The sequence below is a fragment of the Marmota flaviventris genome, chromosome 7 (genome assembly GCF_047511675.1).
Source record: "Marmota flaviventris isolate mMarFla1 chromosome 7, mMarFla1.hap1, whole genome shotgun sequence".
Classification (NCBI taxonomy): Eukaryota; Metazoa; Chordata; class Mammalia; order Rodentia; family Sciuridae; genus Marmota; species Marmota flaviventris.
Genome location: NC_092504.1, coordinates 125,475,060 through 125,498,034, shown reverse-complemented (window position 1 = coordinate 125,498,034; position 22,975 = coordinate 125,475,060). Strand labels below are relative to the sequence as shown.

General features: G+C 42.0%; 1 protein-coding gene across 2 annotated transcripts in view; it reads left to right on the top strand.

The window, feature by feature from the left end:
- Positions 1–7,976: 7,976 nt before the first annotated feature.
- Positions 7,977–22,975, top strand: part of Gab1 (GRB2 associated binding protein 1) — a 117,904-nt gene continuing 102,905 nt past the window's right edge. The window contains exon 1 of one of the 2 annotated variants that reach the window (XM_027926648.3): positions 7,977–8,898. In XM_027926648.3, the coding sequence (XP_027782449.1) occupies positions 8,827–8,898 (72 nt within the window). In that variant the 5' untranslated portion in view covers positions 7,977–8,826. The remainder of the gene's footprint in view (positions 8,899–22,975) is intronic. The other variant, XM_027926649.3, reaches the window with a different exon arrangement.

Here is a 22,975-nt window from a genome sequence, read left to right as displayed (position 1 = left end):
GTTTTTGCTTACAAACCTTTCTTTCACTGTGACTTTTTTTTGGGGGGGAGGGTAACCGGGGATTGAACCCAGGGGCACTCAACAACTGGACCACACATCCCCAGCCCTTTTTTCTATTTTATTTAGAGACAGGGTCTCGATGAGTTGCTAAGCATCTCCTCAAGTTGCTGAGGTTGGCTTTGAGCTCACAATCCTCCTGTCCCAGCCTCCCAAGTTGCTAGCATTATAGGCATGCACCACTGCGCCCTGCTCACTTTAACTTTTAAATCTACAATCATTCTGAATTTGGTTTGTTTTTGTGTGTATTGTGAAGTAGCTGTCAAGACTCATATTCCATACGAATAACCTTTGGACCCACCACCACTTATTGACAAGTCATTTCCTTACAGTACTTTAATGTCAACTTTGTCATCAATTTAGTGACCATACGTATGTAGGTCAGTTTCTTGGCTACATATTAGGTTAGAAATGAATGTATGTAACACAGGCAGTGATGCCATAATGTGTTTGAATTTATCATGCCTCCAGATAACTGCAATTGAAATATTCTAAAAACAAGCAGTGTTTTAGTCCCATGTCAAAAGATCATTTTCACATTACATATAAATCTTATTCCAAGAATATTTCATTTTTAAATGTAAGCACAGCTTCCTTACAAATGTTTAAATGGGTGAAAATTTCAACTTAAAAAGTTTAGGTTTGAATAATCTGTTAATGAAAAGATATCGAATGACTTTTGTTTAGGTAAATTATCAAATAAACACAAGACAAGTGGAAAAAAATTTTTTAAAGAAAAGCAACCCTACATTTAGGTAATGATAGGAAGCACACTTTGTCACATTTTGGAGTCTGGTTTTTTCTGAGCTATTTCCTACTCCAGCACCCTCTCAGCTAGTACTATATTGGTAGAAATAAAATTTACAGCTGGGTCAACTAATCACTGGATCAAACCCCTTCCCTAAATTTATTCATTCTCTTATACAGAAGATATGTGTAGAGTCCTTATCATATGCCAGGCACTCTGCTAAGCATTAGGAATACAAACAAAACACACAAAATTGACACTGTCCTCTCTCTCCCTGGAGTCCATCATCAAGACAGAGAAGTATGTATCAATAAAATAAACTCACAAAGAGATGCAAGATGCCCATGGTACATATTCAGAAGAAGAAGCCATAGGACAGTAGTTCAGTAGGGATTATGACTCAACCCGTGGAATGGGGAAGAGTTTTCCCGTGGGAGAGAAGGATGGGCAGGAATAAACCAGTCTCAATAAAATCAAGAGAGATGGCAACATTCCAAGCACAGAAACAGCAAGAACAGAGGTCTGGCGGGAAGGGAGAACATTGTGTGCAAGGGCTAGAAGGCCCAAGCTTGGGAGGTGATGGGACAGTGGAGCTGGAGGAGGCTGGGTATCTGTCAGGGCAGGGGGTATACACATATTGGCAGCTCATGGTCAGGATTTTGGTCTTTTTCTTATGACCAATGGACAGCCATTGAAGTGTGTTTTATAAGCATCACTCTGGCTAAAAAGGGGAGAATTTATTTATTAAGGGGGGAAGGATATAGATACACTCAGTACATGACAAGACGCAAAACAAACTAGCTTGAAAAAAAATAGCAGTGCAGAGGAATGGATGGAATGGAAAACATTTCGTAGGTAAGCTCACCTGTGTTTGGTGGTGGGTTAATGATAGATGACGACAGACGAAAATGTAAAGGATGATTCCACAGAGCTAGGGAGAGAGAAAAACATTGCAGGAGGACACTAGATTTGGTGAGGCCTGGGAAAGAGGTTTTGATTCTGGTTTTGTTTATTTTGGGGACTAAGCAGAGATAAAAAGAAAGCAGTTGGATTTACAGGTTGGTCATTCAGAAGAGAACTGGCTTAGGAACGGAAACTTGTGCAGTGTCTGTATATAAATAGTAACTGATGTCACCAGAAATGAGAAAGTACAGAATGAGAAGAGAGGAGACTCCAGGGCCAGTAAAAGAAGATCTTGCAAAGAAATCTAAGAGAGGGCAAGCAGGTGGCAAGGTTCAACGCTGTGATGTCTCAGAGATCAAGCAAATTGGTAAATTTCTGACAGAGCGATTGAGAAATATGAAGACTGAAACATTCCTGTGCGGTTGACTGACGTGGGCGTCACTGGCAACCCTGACCAGAATCGGAGCAATAGGGATGTGGCCTGAATGAAGCAGGTTAAGGAAGGAGTACAAAATAAGGAGGTCAAGGTCAAGACTGTAACGTTAATAGAAGCCTTGCTATGAAAGACCATAGCCAAAAAGGAATATGAAATGTAGAGGTTTTTCCTCATTGTTTTGTTTTGGAAGAGGAATTATTTACGTTTAAAAGGTGTTAGATAATTTAACTCAGTTTTAAATTAAAACTGAAGTGAACTATGATCTATCGTCTACACGACATTCAATGCAACCATCTTTCGTTTTAATTATCCAATAGTTTATTCAGAAGAACAGCACTATATTAGGGAAGAATTAAATAATCTGCAATTGTCTAATATCAGCAATTTCCCATAAGATCCAGTTTACAGTAGCTATATTGAAAGGCACAAAGTGGTCTTTTCGTGTTGCCACGAAGGTGATCAACTGCAGTGAGATGAAGCTGAATGTCTCCTTGCAGCCACTGGCTGCAGGAAAACTCATCAAGGTGGACAGCAAACTCAAACTTGGTACTTTTTATGAGACACATTACCACAGAACTCTCAGCTGATGCTCTAGGTGAGGAATGGAAGGGTTATAAGGTCAGAATTAGTGGGAACAACAAATGAGGTTTCCCCACGAAGCACAGGGTCCTGACTCATGGCTTGGTTCGCCTGCTGCTATGAGGCATTCTTGGTATAGACCAAGGAGGAGAGGAGAAAGAAAGTGTGTGTTTTCATTGATGTGTGGAAGCTAAACCACAATGGTGGGGGGGGGAGTAGAAGTTTCGTAGATTACACAAAGAGGAATAAAGGGAAAGGAGGGTGGATAGGAATAGGAAAGACAGTAGAATGAATTTGACATATATGTAGGTTAAAAGGGGGAAAAAGGAAAATAAGTTATTGCAGAGAGTAGACAAGTGAATTTTTCATATAAAGTGGGATTGCCAGGTGCTAAGGTCAGAATGTCTGTGTCCCTCTAACATTCTTTCGTTGCTATTAAGAGAAAGAATGTTGGGATTAGTGTCCTTCTGAAAGTAGCCTGAAGGAGCTTGTTCATTCTTTCTGCCATGTGAAGACACAGTAAGCCACCTACAAGAAACAGGCCCTCCACAGACACTTATCTGCTGATGACTTGATCTTGGATTTCCCAGTCTCCAGAACTGTGAACAGTACATTTCTGTTGTCTATAAATTACCCAGTTTAATGTATTTTGTTATAGCAGCCTGAACTGACTGAGACACCAAGTGGCAGAGACATGCATGAAGCTGTGGAAGCTTCAGGGTGGACTTCTTGTTGCACAGGCTCAAAGACTGTAGAGAAGACAGAGGGGAAAGGTGGAGTGTCCACGCTGGCAAGAGAGTCCAAGGTATACTCAGGAAGCCTATGTATGGAAGGATTCTGGGCATCACCTATAGATCTTAGAAGAAAGGCGCCTGTCCCTCCAAGGCTTCAGGAATTTGTTGGTGATTTATTTCCTCATTCTAAATGCCTATTCATTTTATTTTTGTATTTGTAATTGCATATTCCTTTTCTTTAAAAGGACCCCCCCCCAAACTGTATAAACTTCAGGTCCCAGCAAACTGAGATCTTCCCCTGCAGACAGTGGAGGATCTATGTGAAGTCTGTGAGCATAAATCTACAGTGGTGCCTCTCATCTGGCTGCGATTTGCTCCACATGGCTGCTTGGGTGCAGGAGTCAGAGATGGACTCATCTAGAAGGGCTCTGTGAGATGGGAGTGTGTTATTGGAAATGGGGGAAGGGGTGGGAATGAAGAAAGAAGAGTTCTGATAGATCATGGAAGAGCAGAGATGTTGATAGACTAGAATAAGCTGTTGAGAAAAAAGAACAATTGCACAGGAAAAAAAACAGAAAAATCAAGTTGGAAGATACATGGTAAAACTGGGATAATGGAGATGAATGGGGCAATTTTTTAAGGTCACAGGAGATAATACAGTCATGGTCATTTGCTTTAAGGAAAAGTCCGAACTCAAATATATCTCTAAGAATCTGCACAATCTGCCTTATGCCTCCTCTATAATCTTACCCAGTGCCGAGTCTCTCACTTTGGGGCTATCTTCAATCAGTTCTTTAGAAGCTCCATCCAGCCTAAGGACCTGAACATCTGGAAGTTTCTTTTTTTTGTCTGGCTTCTCCAAGCCAGACCAACTTCTGCTTGTCTTGAGGATTTCATTTTAAAGTCTTTTCCTCAAGGGAATCTTTCCCATCACACCCATCCCTACATTCAGTGGGTAGATCCTCTATTACATGCCCAAACAAGACTTCATATTTTCTTCCACAGCATTTATCAACTAAATTATAGACATTATGGGGTTAATTATTTATGAAAAGGTGTGATTTTTTTTTTCCCTCTCCAGATGAGGGCAGGAACAAGTCTGGCTTTCCTCTCTATTGTATCTCAGATCCTTAGGGACTTGCAAATACAAGACACCCCATAATTATTTGTTGTATGAATAAAATTTAATATTCTATGTATAATAGTTTTCCCCAGCATGCTATTTAATGCATAAAGATATAAAATGTGAAATAATAATCTAAAATTGGCATATAATGTAAAAAATAATATGTATTTCTTTTCAAAAAATACTATACATACCAGACACACTTATCTTCAACTTCACCTCATTGCTGATCTCTACAAATACTAGTCTAAAACTATACAGTAGAAGATAGGAAAATTATTTATGAAGATTCTTAGATAGAAATGAGATAATCAAATGCCTTATTTTTTTTAAATCTTTTTTTTAAAGAGAGAGAGAGAGAATTTTTTTTTAATATTTATTTTTTTTACCTCTCGGCGGACACAATATCTTTGTATGTGGTGCTGAGGATCGAACCTGGGACTCACGCATGCCAGGCGAGCACGCTACCGCTTCAGCCACATTCCCAGCCCCCAAATGCCTTATTTGAAATAAAGAAAAAAATATACTGGAAATTTTAAAGGCAAACTAATATAAGATATATTACAAATTTCCATTTAAAAAGGACTTTAGATAAGAGTGGAGGGAGTGGGTGTGGTCCATGATGTAGTCAAGGACCTTTGTCTTGTCACCATCCCAGAGCCTAATTTCTTGCTATAGTCTGTAATATTTTCAACCACAGAGGAACCCCTGAGTGTGAATGTTCTGTTAATAAGGAAATGCCTGTGGTTATTTTTTCCAGAAACGGTCATTTATGGCCTCATATTTTTAGCACTTTTGTCTGATTATTTCTATTATCTTCTAAAATTTGTGTTGAGGCTTTGTTTCAAATATATTGTGAAATGTAGCTTTATTACAGGATCATGTTAATTTCAGGACTAGGTATAATAAATTTGCTAAAGCCAAGAGTTAGTTGCTCAAGAATGGACTAGTCTTAATAATGATAATTATTAATACTTTGACTTAAATAGTATTTACATACTGCCTGTGGGAGAAATGGAATGCAAATTTGATGATTTATTTTCTTTTGGAAGAGTTATATGTAATATGTAAGAGTTATATGTAACACATGATGTGCTTATATACTTAAAAACGAATCTCTTTGGTGTATTAGCTGCCACAAAATTTCCACTCACTTGTGTTCTAAAAAGCCTTAAACTTAAAAAAAAAAAAAACAACAACAACAACACAGAGTTCTTCAACATCATCTACATTGTGCCCAGTATTTAAAATTCTATCATTTCTAATTTTTATTAAAATTCTGCAAAATTGGTATTAAATCATTTTCCATTCCACCTACTAGAAAACCAAAGCTCAGAGACAGTACAATTTGACCACTAAACTGATGATCTGAGAAAATGAATTCAGATGTGGAAGAAACTCAGCCTCTGTAATACTCTGTGTACCTCCCAAATGATGACGGTCTCTAAACCCCAATGAACCAGGCCTCTGCAGGTGTGTTGTCTATAAAATATATATATTTTTTTGGTATGGGGGATTGAACTCAGGGGCACTCACTGAGCCACATCCCCAGCCCTATTTTGTATTTTATTTAGAGACAGGGTCTCACTGAGTTGCTTAGCACCTCGCCTGTTGCAGAGGCTGGCTTTGAACTCCAGATCCTCCTGCTTCAGCCTCCTGAGCCACTGGGATCACAGGTATGCACCACTGTGCCCAGCTTAAAGATGCTTTTGTAGAAAAACTGAAGACAGCATTACAATACTAGCTTATTCTCTGATAATAACTTACTAGATTACTTAAATAAATTATATTTTTGAGGTGTTCCCTGTGATGACACTAATAGAATATTAATCCAATGAAGAGTGACTGAATGATGAAGTATCATGGGGGCCTCTTGTCAATGTCTCAGCTTGGGGACTGGAGCTTGCACCATCAGTAGTTTCTTTTTTCCCTATTTGGAGATCACTTGGGGGTCTCCATTTGGGCTCCCTAAGACTAATCCTTTTGCTGCTTACAATTATTCCTTTTAATTAGTCCACAAAAGAAACCTGATTCATTCATATTCTCATTCTCTCTCTCTCTCTCTCTCTCTTTGTTTTTTCAACTCTGACTCTGGCCAAATGCTTCCTTGACCTATTACAGAAGTAATGAATGAGACTGCCCTCTCATCCTTAGTCCCACCCATTATTCTCTCACCTTGAGCCGTTTCTCAGGAAACACGTTAATGACGACAAGCTGTAGTTCGGTCAACACTGCTTGCTATCCCATGCTACCACCTGCATGGATGCATTTAGGGTTCCTCACCGACCCAGCACTAGCTTTCTTAAGGTCTTGTCACCAACCCAGCATCTAACCTCTTACTACAATCTACAAGGTTTTAAGTGTAGAAGACTGCTGAATATGAATGTTATGTCAATAAGGAAACGGTTGTTTTTCAGAAATGCTCCTTTAGCTCTTCGTATTCTTATTCTTAGTATTTTTATCTGAAAAAAATTATTCTAAAATTTGTTTTGGGTCTTTGTTACAACTAAATTGGTAAGTATATTTCTATTACAGGCTGTGTTAAATTCAGGACCGGGTATAATGATTATAAAACACACACGAGTAGGCAAATAGAACTAGGACACTTAGCAAAGCTTCCCTTTCCAATCCGACATCTCCAGGGCAGATTTTAAGCAAATACAAAGCCAAATGGAAAAAACAGGCAACAAACAAAGGGAGTGCGAGACCTTAATGTGTCCCACAGACCCACTCAAGTCCTTCGACCCCACTAAGCGCTCCCACCACTCTGGCAGGACTGCTCCGGGACCAGCCCGCGGCCGTCCTGGTGTCCCCCTCTGTCCTCTCTAGGCTGGTCGCCATGGCGCGATGCCTCGTCCTCCTGGTCGTAGCCTTTCAGTCTCGCGTGGTGGGGATCGCCGTGTCCCACTCGGCCGTTTCCCCTTTCAGGCTGTCAAGTGGAGAAAACGCTCAAAACTCCCGATCCGGTGCCCAGAACAAACTCTGAACTGACACCCGGGCAGAGCCAAGATGGCAAACCCGGACGGAACGCGACAACGTCCCTCGCTTCTCCCGGCTCCCGAGCCCCGCCGGCTGTCCTCCCGAGGCCTCGGCAGTCTTCCCCGGAGCGCTGGCCGGCCGGGGGCCGCGGGCGGCCGAGGACCCTGCTCCCGCGTCCCGGACTACAGATCCCAGAGTGCCTCTGGGACTCCGCGCCCTCCCTCGCCGCTCCCTCCCTCCCTCCGTCCGTCCCCTCCTCCCTCGGCCCTTGTTGTTTTGGCTGGAAGCGCTCCGGTGGAGTTTCAGAGAAAGTCTGGGCAGAAACCAGAGCCGGGCACGAACGTGGGGAAGGGAGGGGGAAAGGGAGGAAGAGGGGCCCGGAGCCCGGGAGGTGGCGGGAGTGGGACCCCGGGCCGCGCCGTTCAGAACCAGCCGCGCGCCCCGGGGTGGGGGAGGCGCGGGGAGGAGCGCGAGGGGACGGGACAGTGGGATTCCTCCCAGGAGCAGAGCCGCCCAGCGCCTCGTTCCTCCGCCGCTCCCCGCCCTCCTCGGCGGCCGTGAGGGCGGACCCACCCTCCCGCCAGACCTGGGACCTCCGCAGCTCCCCGCGACGCCTCGCGCTTCGCCGCCCATTCGGCGGCTCCCTCGGTAGCCCGGGACCTGCCCTGCGTCCCCTGCCCCGAGGAGCTTCACGGCTTCTCTTTTCCTCTCGGCTGCCCAGGCGCCGCGGAGAAGCGACCCACCCTCCCCGGAGGAGAGGGAAGGCGAGGATCGCGCCCGGCGCACCGAAACCGAGAGCGGGCGAACCGGAGTGGGCACCGCACAGGGCGTTTTGTGTGTGTGTGTGTGTGTGTGTGTGTGTGTGTAGCGTTGTGTCTGCTTTGGAAAGCGCTCTGGGGAGGTCCTGTCCCTAGGGGGCGGAGCGCAGGGGACCGAGGCTCCCGCTCCGTGTCGGGGCAGAGTCCCGCGGAACACCAGCGCTGCCGAGGCTGCGGGCGGGACGGCGCGCCTGGCGGCAAAGCGGGCGCACTGAAGGAAGGTCGGCCAGTCCTCCGCCCAGCTCGGCCCCGCTCGCTTTCTGCTCACGTCGGCGGACCTGCGGAGGGGAGGCTCGAACGCACCGAGCCAGCGCTCCGTGGAGCCCCGCCGCCCCGTCGAGGAGAGAGCGAGGTCCTGTTGGCTGCGCGCTCTGCAGGCGCCTGCTGTATCGGGAGCGCGCCCACCGACCCCCAGCTGCCGGCTCGGAGCCCGACAAGCGCGCACCATGAGCGGCGGCGAAGTGGTCTGCTCCGGGTGGCTCCGCAAGTCTCCCCCGGAGAAAAAGTTAAAGCGTTATGTAAGTAGAGCTCCGGCCACGCTCCGCGGCCTCGGCGCCCACTCCCCTCCCCGGCCCGCTCGCTGGCTGCTGGGGTTTCTTCGCATCCCGGTCTCTTTGCCCACGGCCCCATTCCAGGCAGGCTCTGCACCCGCTGCTGTTCACTCACGCCCTGGCGTCCACTTGGCCGGGCAACTTTCTTTATCCAGATTACAGACTGCCTGCTCCTCCAGCCCCATAGCCCCAGGGGAGGGCCCAGATCTCCAGCTCACATATCTGCATATTTTTGTTATTCTTTTTAGCAGGGGTGGGGTGTGATGGGGAGATGAGCCTTTTTCTTTATATCTGCATCTAATTATGATGGTACTGACGGGTACTACATTTCCCGCACTAGGTAAGCCGCTGAGATTTTAAAACTAACCCGTCTTCCCTTAGGTCCGCACTCCCTCACTCCAGCCCCTCCTGGTGGGTTGGAGGGAAGCGCGCGATGGCCCTGAAAAATGGACAGTCGAGGCAGTATCTCAAATGCGCGCACGAGGGAAAAAAAGAAAAGATATTAGGCGTCCTAACGTTTGCATTTTCGCGGTTTTGAATTCAGGGACATTGGAGTTTGGCCCGTGAGCCCTGCCGGTTTGATGCAAGAGGAGGGCGCTGGGGGGAGCCTAGTGGCTGGTTTTTGGGAGCTTTGGACGCCTTGTTAAGCCCCGCCAGGAGGGGACAGCTGAAGCCAGCAGGGATTTCTGTGTGTTGTGATTCTTTCCCAGGGCACCAGAATGGCTTAAATGGTATTTGTGTAATTGATACAAGATGTTGATTATGTGTTAAACCGTTTTAGTTGTTAGGAAAAATATTCCTTGAAAGAACCAACCTCACGTAAATGGGGATCTGAGCCCTCTTCAGGAGCTTGGGACCTCATTTGCCCTCGCCATCAGTTCTTTTGTGGTTGCTCCTTGAAAAGGAGAAAACTGACACTTTTGCCCTGGCATCTGCAGCAAATTTTTCTAGTAAAATGCACTTCCAGAAGCAAGATTTTACTCTCTTAAATATAAGTTCATTACCTGTACTAATGGAACCTGTTTCTATTGAAGGATATCTACACCCAATACTGAGCTCTAAGGTTAATCTTATTAGTCACTGTTTGCTTGCATAAAATAGAGTGAAGTGCAATATTTAACTTTACTGACAACTCAGCAGTGAGTTTCTGGTTTATTTTCTGCCACAATTTGTTATAGACAAGTAATTTCATTGAGGAACTCCATGTTGCACATCATGAAGCTCTCCAGACAATCACTGGATACTTCCAGATTCTCTATCAGTTTGTCTGAGTATCCTGGTAAAGATGCTAACTTTAAAATTTTGAGTGAGCAGTTGTTTGTCCAGCTCTTAGTTTTAAAGACAATGTATATGTGAGAGGGGAGCGGCTAGGCAGATAGAGATACTTGTTGAGAAGGCACAGTTGGATCCTTGGGCAATTAAATAACACATTTGCTGAACTAGATAGTGATAACAGATATTTAATGCATTCTTTCACATGGTTTATGGCTCTTCCAAAAGGCACTTGAGGCACCAACCATAAGTTTACAAAATACAGTAGGATAAAAAGCCCTGCCTCTTGGGCATGCAGTTTAATGTATGTAATATTAACCAGGAAAAAGATTGTCTTAACGAGAACCAAAAAAAAAAAAAGGAAAGTCTCTAAATATATACATATATATGTGAGGGGTGTGTGTGTACATATATAATTTGATGATTACAGCAGTTTTCTGAGATAGGCTTCTTATACGTTTTACAGCAGAGAAAACAGGTTCAATAACCCAAACATGCCAGACGTGGGATTTGAACCCAGATCTGCCTGATTGGGTTATAAAAGGTTAATGAGTCTCATCTAGTTCATTTCAAATGTGGAGCTCTGACTAGGTCAACTTAAAGGTCCTTTGAGATTATAACTTGCTACGAACCTATGAATAGAAGTTGAGAACGCAGGGTGCTAAGGAAATACATGACCCAGCATTTGCCTTCAAGAAGCTTTAAGAGTCTTTGCCACAAGATAAGCATGTGTGATAAAGTTAACCATGAGTGCATAGTGTTTTCTGTGTGTCCAAGTTGAACAGTGTGGATAATTTTATCAATGTTTCAAGGAACAAGCTCAGTATAGCCTGAAATAGTGAAAATATACTTTTTTTTTGTTGTTCCAGGGATTGAACCCCAGGGGCGCTTGACCACTGAATCACATCCCTAGTCCATTTTTATTTTTTATTTCGAGACAGGGTCTCGATAAATTGCTCAGGGTATTGCTAAATTGCTGAGGCTGGCTTTGAACTTATTATCCTCCTGCCTCAGCCTCCTGAACCACTGGCTGAGGCATGTGCCACCATGCCCAGCTGAAACTGTGGAAATACTTGAGCGATACCTACATTGTGTTTCAGCACGCTAGGAATATGCCTAACGGCTGGGATAACCAGGGATATCTTGTTTGGTGGGACACTTCTGTTGTCATTACTCATTAGAGAAATAGGTGTCCAGGAAGGTGGTCCAGGAAGACAGTGGGGGAGATGGCTATCAGGAGTTAAGGGCTAGGAGGATGACATGGAGTGTAATTGTAATTTAAACAAGTCTTACCTTAAATTTTATCTGTCAGGTTAGTTGTATAGAAGAGTTCGGATATTCTCAAATTATTGATGTTTTGATTTTGGGATCCAGTTCTGGTAGTTTTTGCTAAAGCAGCATTGACCATTGAAGATAGAGACAGATATACCTGCGTTTCCTGTGCTTGATTTCTTTTTATGTCGAATCTTTATTTTCTGGATAAAAAGAAACTTTGTAGGCTACCCAATAGGCAAAATGTTGCTGGATAATGGTTTTAATTTTTTTACTTTTATTTCTGGGGTGCTGGTGATCAAACCCACATGCTAGACAAGTGCTTTGTTGTTGCGCTACACTCGAAGCCATTGATAGTGGTTTCTAATGAGCTGATTCACTGTGAAAAGCTATCTTGGATGCATGGTACTGTAATTATTCAATGAGACTTTAGGGAGTTTGAGCATTATGATTCTGCTGGGAAATATGTTGCCCGTGGGACTTTGACAGTTGTTTCACTGTTTACAATATTTATAAGGTAGTCCAAACACTGATTAAGATGATCGTTTAAAGCTTATGAGTAACAAAAAAAATTGTTTTAGGCTTATCTTTAAAGCCATCTCAAATTATGGCCCCCAGTGAATTCCATTTGCAACTCCATGTTTGGTCTGCCCTTTCTGTCACCTCCAGGAGCACTGTTTTCTTCACATAGTAGCTTGCTCATCTTATGTGGAAAGCTTTCTTGGATTTCCTGAAGAGAGTGAAAGTGACATAAGATTAAAAGAAAGTAAGAAAGACTTGGGCTGGGGATGTGGCTCAAGCGGTAGCGTGCTTGCCTGGCATGCGTGCGGCCCGGGTTCGATCCTCAGCACCACATACAAAACAAAGATGTTGTATCCTCCGATAACTAAAAAATAAATATTAAAATTCTCTCTCTCTCTCCTCTCTTTAAAAAAAAAAAAAAAAGAAAGACTTGAGCACATCTGCCTCTCCCCCATCTTCTCTTTATTTTTTCTGTATTTGCAAACAACCAAGAACCTCTTATATGTATTTCTCTGTGAAGTTTTTAAAGTTTGCTTAAAATGCAGGTGAAATTTTCCATGCTTTTTTCCTGTTTTCTTTTGTTACTCCCTTGTTGCTTATCTGCATCCTGTGTTATACATTAAACAGCTGCTTTTTTACTTGGTTCAGGGCCTGAGTGGAATTATATACAGTAGGGTTACAGATAAATAAACTGGTAGTCTGCACTCAACAGTAGTACTTAGTTTTTGTTTTAAATTTTGATTTAAATTTTTGTAACTGACACATAATAACCATACGTTATTTATGGGGTGATAATTTGATGCATGTATGCATTATATAACGATCAAATCAGCATAAATAGCATTTTCATATGTTTAAATATTTGTCATTTCTTTCTGTTGGCAACCTTTGAACTCCCCTCTTATGGTTCTTTATAAAATAAAAAAAAAATAACTGTTGTAAGTATTCAGGTTTTTAAAGAGCTGTTAGAAAAAAAGTAATGTTGAATTTTCATCAGGAGCTAAAATTTAGCTGAAATAAAATGTAAGGCTGTAAACAAAGGATTGCTTCAAGCCAGCTGGCTACCACCATGACTCTGTGGGAGGAGTTTCCCTGTGGCCCACCTCAAGCCTGGACACCAAGCTGGGGCTCCTCTATGGCCCATGGCCTGGCTATCGGCCTTGGGCAGGTGTGCAGTCTCAGCAGGAGAACCTGCTTCTGAGGCTGCAGCAAGGTGTCCTGTTAGCTGACAGCCAGCCCTGGGAGCCAGGGCTCACCCAGTTCTTGGGTAGGTAATCTGTACCCAGCTGGAGCTCTGTCTGCTTTGCAGCTGTCAGTTAATAGGAGAGTTCTTGTCTGGACTTCGAGAACACAGCCTTGGTTCTGGAAATGGGCCTAGAAACAGAAATAGCCTCTCCCACTGGGTGGGCACCTGACATCTGACATGGAGGAGGGGATGTTTGGCAGGTGGAAGCTCAGCATCTATCTCCTTGGTGCAAGGACAGCCGAGGACCTGTGCTAAACATGAGGTCCCTACTCAACAGTGTCACTACAACAAAGAGGACTGAAATGTCTGGAAGCTCCTCCTGTCCTTGTTTTTTTAAAAACAAAACAAAAAACTCATTTATTTATTTATTTTTGATTGCCAGCAGCAACCAACAGATTCTGAAGCTTTTGCTTACAGTGATTGAAGGAGCATAACAGTGTGGAAGGAAATTTTTTTCTTGCTATCTTCATGTTGGTAAACAATTCAAATTCCTAATGTTTTCTTTTTACCTTTTCAAGTGTGGCAGGACTATTGTTTCCATTAACAAAGATCTTCAACTAGCAATTACATTAAGCCTTTATAATAGTTAATGATAGTTAATTCTTTTGTTGTGCCTAGGCTTAATGAAAAGTAGAAAACTCTAAATCTAAAACTTGCTGAATCCTTAAATTTGGTGGTTGTCTTTTGGGAATTCAAAATTACCATGTGGAAGGTATATCAGTTTGGAGTGTAGTTTTAGAATTCTGCTGGCTTTTTAAAATTATTTTTTTCTAAAGATTATTTTTTAATAAAATATAATTATGTGGCAAGAATTATCCTGGGTTGTCATCTGAATTGGTTATTTTGGTGCATTTTGCCATACTAAGACGTATGTAAGGAACAAAGTAAAATTTCATATTTTAAAGGCAACATAAAAATATGTAGATCAGGTCTTGATAACTTACAAACTGAGAAAGCTTAAGGGGTAGTAGATTCAAAACATTCATTAGGTGTCAGCACTCCTGATTTTTTTAATAGAGACTGGTGGACAGAAGGGACATTAAAGTAGGTGGACTGCTACTTTCCTTTAGAAGAATTTTGTTTTAAAAAGTAATTTGAGGGGCTGGGGTTATACCCCAGTGGGAGAGCACTTGCCTAGCATACTTGAGGCACTGGGTTCGATCCTCAGCACCATATAAAAATAAAATAAAGGTATTGTATACACCTACAACTAAAAAATATATTAAAAAATTTTTAAAGTAATTTGAGGCAACTACTGATGCTTTAGGGGGCACATTTTTCTGCTGTGGAAGGAAACTCAGGTCATGTGTCAGAACTAGATTCTCCTTGACCTTACCACTTCTCACTTATGTGATCATTAACTGTTCCATTCTCAGTCTCCTTACTTGTACATTTTGGGGAAGAGCAATAGAGCTAACAGCCTAAATTTTTCCAGGGGAGCATTCTTCTTTTTAGACATCTCCTTGTCTAAGACAGGTTGGTGCTCCATAGGCTGTATTTTGGGGTAAAAATCTCAGTTTTTGTTCATCTTAAATAGCTTAGCTGAGTGTATTAGAAATTGCTGAAGCAGAATTCTTTGCAGACCGTCTCCAGCATTTGAGCAGAATGTAAATGCTCAGAACACAGGGCCTTTGGCTACTCTGCTCCTGTGCTGGGTACTATCTCTCTGTCTCTCTAGCACCCAGAGTGGTGATTGGCTCAGAATAGAAGTTCAACAAGTATCTGTTGACTGAATAAATAAACAGGTATTTCGGGAGCTTTTGTAATGTGCCATGTGTGGAATGCAGTGAAGGGACAGGATTACTCCCTGCCCTTAAGGAGTTTCTAATCTATTTGTGAAGACAAGCTGTAAAGACATGAACATTTAAATCATTTACAAGAGATGCGTTATGGGGCCATATATGATATGATTAATTGCCAAATGAGGCATAGGGATTATAATTGCCTAAGAGTTCAGAGTGAGAAGAGAGCTGGCAGGAGAAAACTTCACAAATTCTGTTCTTGGAAGAACTGAGGTGCTACCTAGAGCAAAAGCAAAATCATGAGGGAAGGCTGGTTTTAAAGGAAGAGGGCATCCTAGTGAAGAGAAGTGCTTTGAACCCTTCAGTTCCATGCATGGAGTTTGGACTGTCTGCTGGAACTCAACTTTAAAAGCTTTTGTTTCTGCCTGACCTAATGCTCTTGGTGGACCCCTAACCCACAAGTGCATTTTCTGCATCAGCCTAGAAACAAAGAGAGCCACCTATTTGGTCACCTAGACTTATTAAGATTCCAAGGGACACGTGTTATTTAAGATTTCTTTATGTCTGTTTTAAGTGAAATAATTCATTCTGGCAAGCATTTAGTTCACAACAGAGAGGGAGCATGTTCTGGTGGGAGGAAGAATAAAAGAGCCTTTGATCCATTTGCTTCTGAGTTCCAGCAGGAGGGCCTGCGCTGCCTTGGGCTAGTGTCTTACTTTGGACTTTGGAAGCCATCTTAGCCCAGCTGTGTGAGTGCCAGGCTGTGTTGGAGGGAAGAGAATAATGCCATTGGATCCCATTAAACCCCTTCTGACTGTTGATGGAGGGCTTTCTCTCATTACACATTCCTCACATTAACATGGTGGCTAATTTCCACCAAGTTAGAGCTCCATCTGAATTTGCCATTTGAACTTGGATTGAAGTCACAACATTTCTGGGACTCCTTTTATCTCAGTCCGTCTGTGGACTGAGGACGGGAAAAAACGTATCAAGTCACAAGTGTCATTATTCTCTCCTCTTGGACCACAGTACAAATAAAATTAGCATTCTTCTTTAGATTACTCTGGGGAAAAGTGGCTCATTGTACTGTGGATTTCCACATGTATTAAATAAGTAGCCTCTTCCACTGCCAACCTGATGGCTGCAGGAGGCTTACTGAATTGTAGGTGGCAATTTAGGCCTGTAGAATTGCTGGCAAAAATTATTTTAGGAACTGGAAGGTTTTGCCCATTCCGACTTGTATGTGTGAGCACCTTAAATATACAACAGTGCCTTCACTGGAAGAGTCTTATGTTTTAAACAATTCTTTAATTTATCCAGAGCAAAAATCTCCCCATTTGAAAAGTTCTCATTGCCAAGTGCATAGAACGTATATAACGTAATAGGCTTTTGACCCTCTTACAGCTTGCTCTATAGAAAGGAGTTAAGACTGTGCACCGTAAGGCATATTTTGTTGTTATCTCTGTTACATTAGCTCTTGAAGCATTCTGATTACAAGTTGTAGCTGCCAAGCCCTGTCCTGCAGTATTATCTGGAGCAAAAATTTTCCATGTGGCTGTTTTTACAGAGCTGCCATATGCAGAAGGTGTAAGTTGTAAAGGAGCAGAACTTCAAATGTGAGTTTTCTTATTTTTTTCCATTTAATAGTTCTTTCCTTACTTCTTTGTGTATGTTTCAGAAATGTTCATCATATTTCTAAACTGAGTTTTCTTTCATTTTTATGTACTAGAAAGAATGCCAAATTTACCAAGAGTTTTTTTTTATGTTTTTTTTTCTTTCTCCCAGCTTTTTTCTTTGAATTCATACTTGACCTAAAGTAATTTCCTAAGTTGTGTTCTTAAAAAAAACAATGTCCTAAAAGAAAAAAAAAACAAACCCAAAAAACAAATGGCTGCATTGTTATATGAATTAAAAACAATATACTGAAAGTCCAAACATTTCTTTTCAATGTAAAAAAATCTTGGGTCTTTTATTTTTTTTTAAGGAAGAAAAATACCAAGCTTTGCTTTAGCTATCCCGTTCATTGTTTTTCCTTTCCCCTTTTTATTTATTTTATTTTGCTTTTCGTGTAGTTTGAATTTTTTAAAAATAGTTTTGTATACTTTTCTTTAAGAACACTACCCATGGAATAAAACCTATTGCAATTCCATTTTACATTTTTAAGAGAAAAGTGAGAGAAGGTCTTCCCATGGTCTAAAGAGCAAATCGATGTCACACAGTGCCAGCTTTTGTAATTTACTTTCACGATGCCTGGTTAGATTTAGTTTATCATCATTACATAGAAATATTTAGCTGTTATGCATAAAATAAGCAGGGAAATGTAATTTTAGTCAGGAGGCCTGTTTTTCTGTGCAGGCGGTAACATCAAGAGAACATTGAAAACCCAGCCTGTTTTTGTTGTAGTTTTTATTGTTGTGTTTAATGCATTGGTTTGCTATGGAATTGTATCTGCTAATTTTTTTCAAATGAGAGAAAAACAGAGCATTCCGTCCCACTGTTCCCTGCCCTCTTGGTTTTATTTGTGTCACTGTTGTGTGGTAATGAAGATTAGGAATGATGATATTCCACTTAGCATGTAGGTTGTTTTTCTCTCCTGAAATGCAGTTTTTAGTTACTACTGTATTGGGAAATGTGGTTAGGCCACTTTCTGACTGGCAGAACTCCTCCCTGAGATGACTACCTGATTAAAGAATTAAACGCCTGGTGTGATTTCTCAGCTCTGATCCATAGCACATTCCCATAAGTATCTTGGCCAAAGTTGTGGTGGCCAGAATTAAAGCATTTCTGGCTCAAGGGATGACCTCTTGATTACTCTAGAGAAGTGCTTTAATCTTTGACTTTTGAAGAGAAACACTTGGTAAAATGCTACCTTCCATGTTTTGAATTCCAATGGTTTTAGGTAGAGCTTGGTGAGGAACGCTGGCCTCATTCAGTGAGGGAGGTATTATTTGAAGCCCCTACCCTCTGGCAAAGTTATAATTGACCCAACGTTATGTAGGAGTATTTGTACTTTGCAAATTCTCCCTGACAGTTTCATATTTGAATGTTTGAAGTGTTGAGAAAAGGTAGAAGGAAACACTGCCCTAGTAAGAATGTAAAATATTTGGTCAGGTAATTGGTTTCGTTAGTGATGCTGTTACATAAAACCAAGGTCTTCAAAGTCATTTTCACTAGGTATTTAGGTCATTTGTCTCTAAAGAAAAGGCACACAACTAAACGGGTACTATTGAACACTATTATTCTTTTCTTTTTCCATAAGCAATCAAATAGTTGGGAGTCAAATTTATCAGTGTGCAAGGTTTCGAACAGGAAAAGCAAGCCTAATATGTTTCTAGATGATTTTCAGAATGACCCACAGTGTACACAGTAGAAGGTCTAAACACACGAACTGTTTACCCCAAAATTACGACTTCATTTGTCATTCTTTGGTGTTCTTAACAGGATATACTTTCCAAAGGACAGAAATGGCATTTGTACTTTGCCTAAAGTATACAGTGTGGCACATTACACAGTCTTTCAAGCAGCATGACCAAATCATTGTAGAATGTTGAGCCAAAAGTTATAAATCATCTTGTCCAGTGTTCTTCAATCTTTTCTAATCCATTCTCCTCCTCTCCTGTGTTGTTGGAGTGCTCTTTGGCTTTTCATCCAGTCTTGCTTTCTATGATTTGCATTAGAAAAACAATAGCTTTATTAAATATCCCCTTTTCCCAGTTGCACACATCTCTCTCTCTACTTGTCCAGAAGAGTCCAGCCTCCTTCTTTTACAGGGAATGAAAATTAGCCTCAGGGAAACTAATTGATTTGTTGAAGGTCATTCGACTTAACCAGCTGCTTGGTCAGAGTCAGATCTCTCACCTCTCAGGGCAAGTCCTTTTAGTCACTGAGTGAGTGCCCACTGTGAACAAGGCCCTGGGAAGAATTAAAAAAAAAAAAAGAGGACCAGGAGGACACTGCCTCATCTTAAAGAGTGTTTATGCTATCAGGGAACATGGGATATGCTCATTCTGTAAATTGTATTATGATAAGCTGTAGAAGAATTCCACAAGGACATTTCATCGGACCTTAAAGGATGGATTTCATTTTCAAAGATGGGTCTGGAGTGAGATCCAATTTCCATTTCTTTTCTTTCTTTCTTTCTTTTTTTCTTTTTTTTTTTGGTGCTGGGGATTGAACCCAGGGCCTTGTGCATGCAAGGCAAGCACTCTACCAACTGAGCTATATCCCTAGCCCAATTCCATTTCTCCCTTTCCTAGTTTTTATGAGTGTGGCTGTCCCTTTTCCTCACCTGCCACTCATTTCATAATAGAATACAGTCTGGGTCCTTTTCCCATCATTCTTATCTGAGTATTTCCCATTAACTTCCCCTAGTGATCTCCTTGTTGCCAAATCTCGTGGACATGTTTGATTCTTATTTTTCATGGCGCTCTTGAGGACATTGATGGAGATGATCAACCCCTCTTCTCAAATCTGGTGCCTTACTCTTGCTTCCTTACACCAGCTGGTTTGGTTTCCTTAAGCATTGGAGTTTCTAAGGGTTCCAGTTCTAGTGCTGATCAGTCCCTGTCTTCTCCCATCTGGCTCTTCATCCATTAAGAGATTGTGAATTCCTTAGAGAATTTGATAAATCCCAGGGCTCTCAGTTTCTATAATAATTCTTGTGAACTTAGAAACATTATCATAACCTTTCATGCATTCTGACCTTTAAGGTTCATTGTGTATTTTAGTGCCCCATGAAATGCCCCTGAATTATATGCTGATAATTTGAATTCTCTCAGCTCATTTCTCATTCCAGATCTATGGATCGAATTGCTTAGATGCCGGACAGAGACTCAGCTTGCCCACAGAAGGTCTTTTCATCCGCTCCCCTGACCAGGTCCTCTTGCTGTTCCCTCTCAATGAAGAGCACCACCATACTTTGGTGACTTGAGTTGGCAGGTTTCCTGTCACTGCACACTTCTGACCAAACTCTTGTCCGTATTACATCCCCAGTGTCTTTTGACTATTGGCCCATTTACTGCCTAAACTACCATTGCTTTTCTTCCAGACTGCTGGAATAGCCATGGGTCTGCATCCATTCTTGGGACCCTGGAAACTTTCATTTCATTGAGGCAGCTAGGAGAATAAATCTGATAATGCCATTTCCCAGTTTGAAGCCTTTCTGCTGCATTCCTTTGCTTTTGGGAATGCCTGAGCCTCTTCTCTTGGCTTCACCAGCATCAGCACCATCCTGGAGTGTCAGTTACCACCTTCTCTGCTCAGACTGCACTTCAGCAGTCTAGAGTGGCCCCAAGATGTGTCACTCCAGGCCTTTGCAAATGCTGAACTCTCAATCTAAAGTGGCCCCAAGATCTATTATGCCAGACCTTTGCAAATGCTCTTGTCTGTTCTAGGAATCTGTGGCCCTCTAAGAATCTGCTTATTCTCCTCGCTCTGGGAGCCTCCCTGGGATTCCACCACCACTATCACAGAATATAATGGAGGGTCTGTTCTCTCCTCCTGTGATGCTCTGCAGCAGAGCACCTTGCCACTTGATTATATTTGTTATTTACTTGCTCATTTCTCCTTAGCTGGTGGGACCTCATTATGACTTTTGTGATTCCCAGGTACTTTTGCTTTCTTTCTTTCTTTTTTTTTCTTTTTAGAGAGAGAGAGGAGAGAGAGAGAGACAGAGAATTTTAATATTTATTTATTTATTTTTTAGTTTTCGGCGGACACAACATCTTTGTTTGTATGTGGTACTGAGGATCGAATCCGGGCCGCATGCATGCACTACCGCTTGAGCCACATCCCCAGCCCACTTTTGCTTTCTTGGGCCCTTCTTCCTCCATTAGAAAAATTAAAAATTTTATTTTACAGCTGTGCTCGTATAACAATAAGTGGATTCTGAGCTGGACCTGTTTTACATTGTTTATTATTATGCTAATTTTAATTACCATTTTAAGAGAAATTAATATTAAAACACATTTTTATGCTTCCCTTCAAGTACCATGGACCCTGGCTTTGTGTCTTTTCCGACTGATGAGGCTATTGGCTCTGCTAAGTGGACAGAAGTACTTTGGAGATGAAGTTGATGAGTGTACGTCAACTGATCCACTGGGGCTAGGAAAGGGAAGGAGACCACTCCGTTATTTTGTTCTGTGTTACTTCTGCCGTGGTCTAGATAGCTCACTCAAGTAATTTGAAGATTTTGTAGTTTAGTCCATAGAAATAGAGTGATATACTTAAAAAGGATTTATATATACATGACCAAAAATCATGAGAGTTTTATGATGTCAAAAATATGTTCCATGAACTGTGCTACCAGTATATCCACTTCTTCCTATGTTTCTCTGCAGAGCAGTGGTCTTTGGTAGGGGCAGGAGGTGATTTCTGCCTCTTCTAAGGGATGCTTGGTCATGTCTGGAGATGTTTTTGGTTGTCCCAGCTGGAGGAAGGAATGCTTTGGGGTACAGTGGGATCCTGAATGAAGGATACTACTGAACATCCCGTGTCGCACAGGACAGCCCCACAGCAAAGAACTGTCGGGTCCAAAATATCACAGTCAAGAAACCCATAGGCAGAGCATTCGTGTTATCTAATTAGTTGATTTTCCAGTGTTTCCACTAAAAACCATGATCCAGATCAAGGACTGTCTTGTTGCTCTAGAATCAAACACTTATTTTTCTGACTTTAGGAACTTTAAGTCGTGGGGATGGCTGAGCTTTTGAACACCAGAGGTTGTGAAGAGGGTATGCGATAGGCTCTCTCTCCAAAGATCTGCTGCTGTTCTCGTCATTACCACAATCCTTCCTTGCCCTTGCTCCCCTAGCCATTGTTGTCTGGTGCTGGGGAGGGGGGGCTGCTGAGTCATTTATTCATGCTTTTTATTACCTCTTGGCTGGAATATCACCATTCATTGTTCATAAGCCGCCCAGCTTGTTTACTTTTTATAAATTACATGTAATCAAGTCCTCTTGCCAGTCTGGCTACTATAATTGGCAGTAGCCACAGAGCCAGGCTGACGAGGCTGTATTTATGCTGATGTCTCACATTTGGTTCATCTTCTACTCTCCAAGCTTTCTTGCCTCTTCCATCTGTATTTCAAAAGAAGGTGAAGAGAGAACCGCCACTGTGCCTCTCCTGTCTGATGATCTGAAAACTTATTTACAGCTTGGGAGAGTCCTTGTGTTCTGGTTTGGGAAAAGTCAAGGGTTTGGGGAAGTGGTCCTCTAACTTGAGTGTGCAGAACATCAGCAGGGTCACGTTTAAAGTGAAGCTGCTTCTTCACTTTTGTTTTCTTCCGCATCTGATGATTTAGCAAGTCTAGGTAGGGGTTCAGGAACCTGCATTTTCTAGCATGGATCCCTCACTGATTCTGATGAGGGTGGTCCTCAGATTACACTGGGGGAAATCCTGAATTGCCCTTACAGGGAAAAACAGAGAAAAGAAAATTCAGAAGAAGTAAATATTTATAAAGAGTGGAATGAAAAAGCAAGAATCAAAATTCTGAAAGTTAACTTTGCCCTCTCTTCTGTGAGAGGAGGGGAATATACCATAATGCTTGAGAAAGGTTGGCAGGCTATTAGCTTTTCCTGGCAATGATTAACATCAAACTGTCCCTCAAAGAGGATGACAAAAGGAACAGTTTTTAGAAAGGTTGGACTTTTGAGAAAGTGCCCAAGCATCACTGAGACACTCAAAAGACATGATGAAATCCAAGAAGGTATTAAATAGGTATCGATTTAAAAAAGAAGGTGCGTTCTGAACCAAGAGCTTGTGACTGACTTAAAGATGAAGAGGAGAGATGAAGGAGGATTAGTTCTCCACCAGAAGTTCTGGTTATTCTGGTTATTGGATCTGAAAACATGTTATTAAGAGTCCAGATTTCCTGGAATAGTTCAAAATCCAGATATCCTTTCCCAGAGTAACTTCCTGGCTTGTTCTGATTTTTGGTTAGTTTTGAGATGTGGTTGATTGTTAGAGGAATACCATAGTGGTTCTCCTTAAC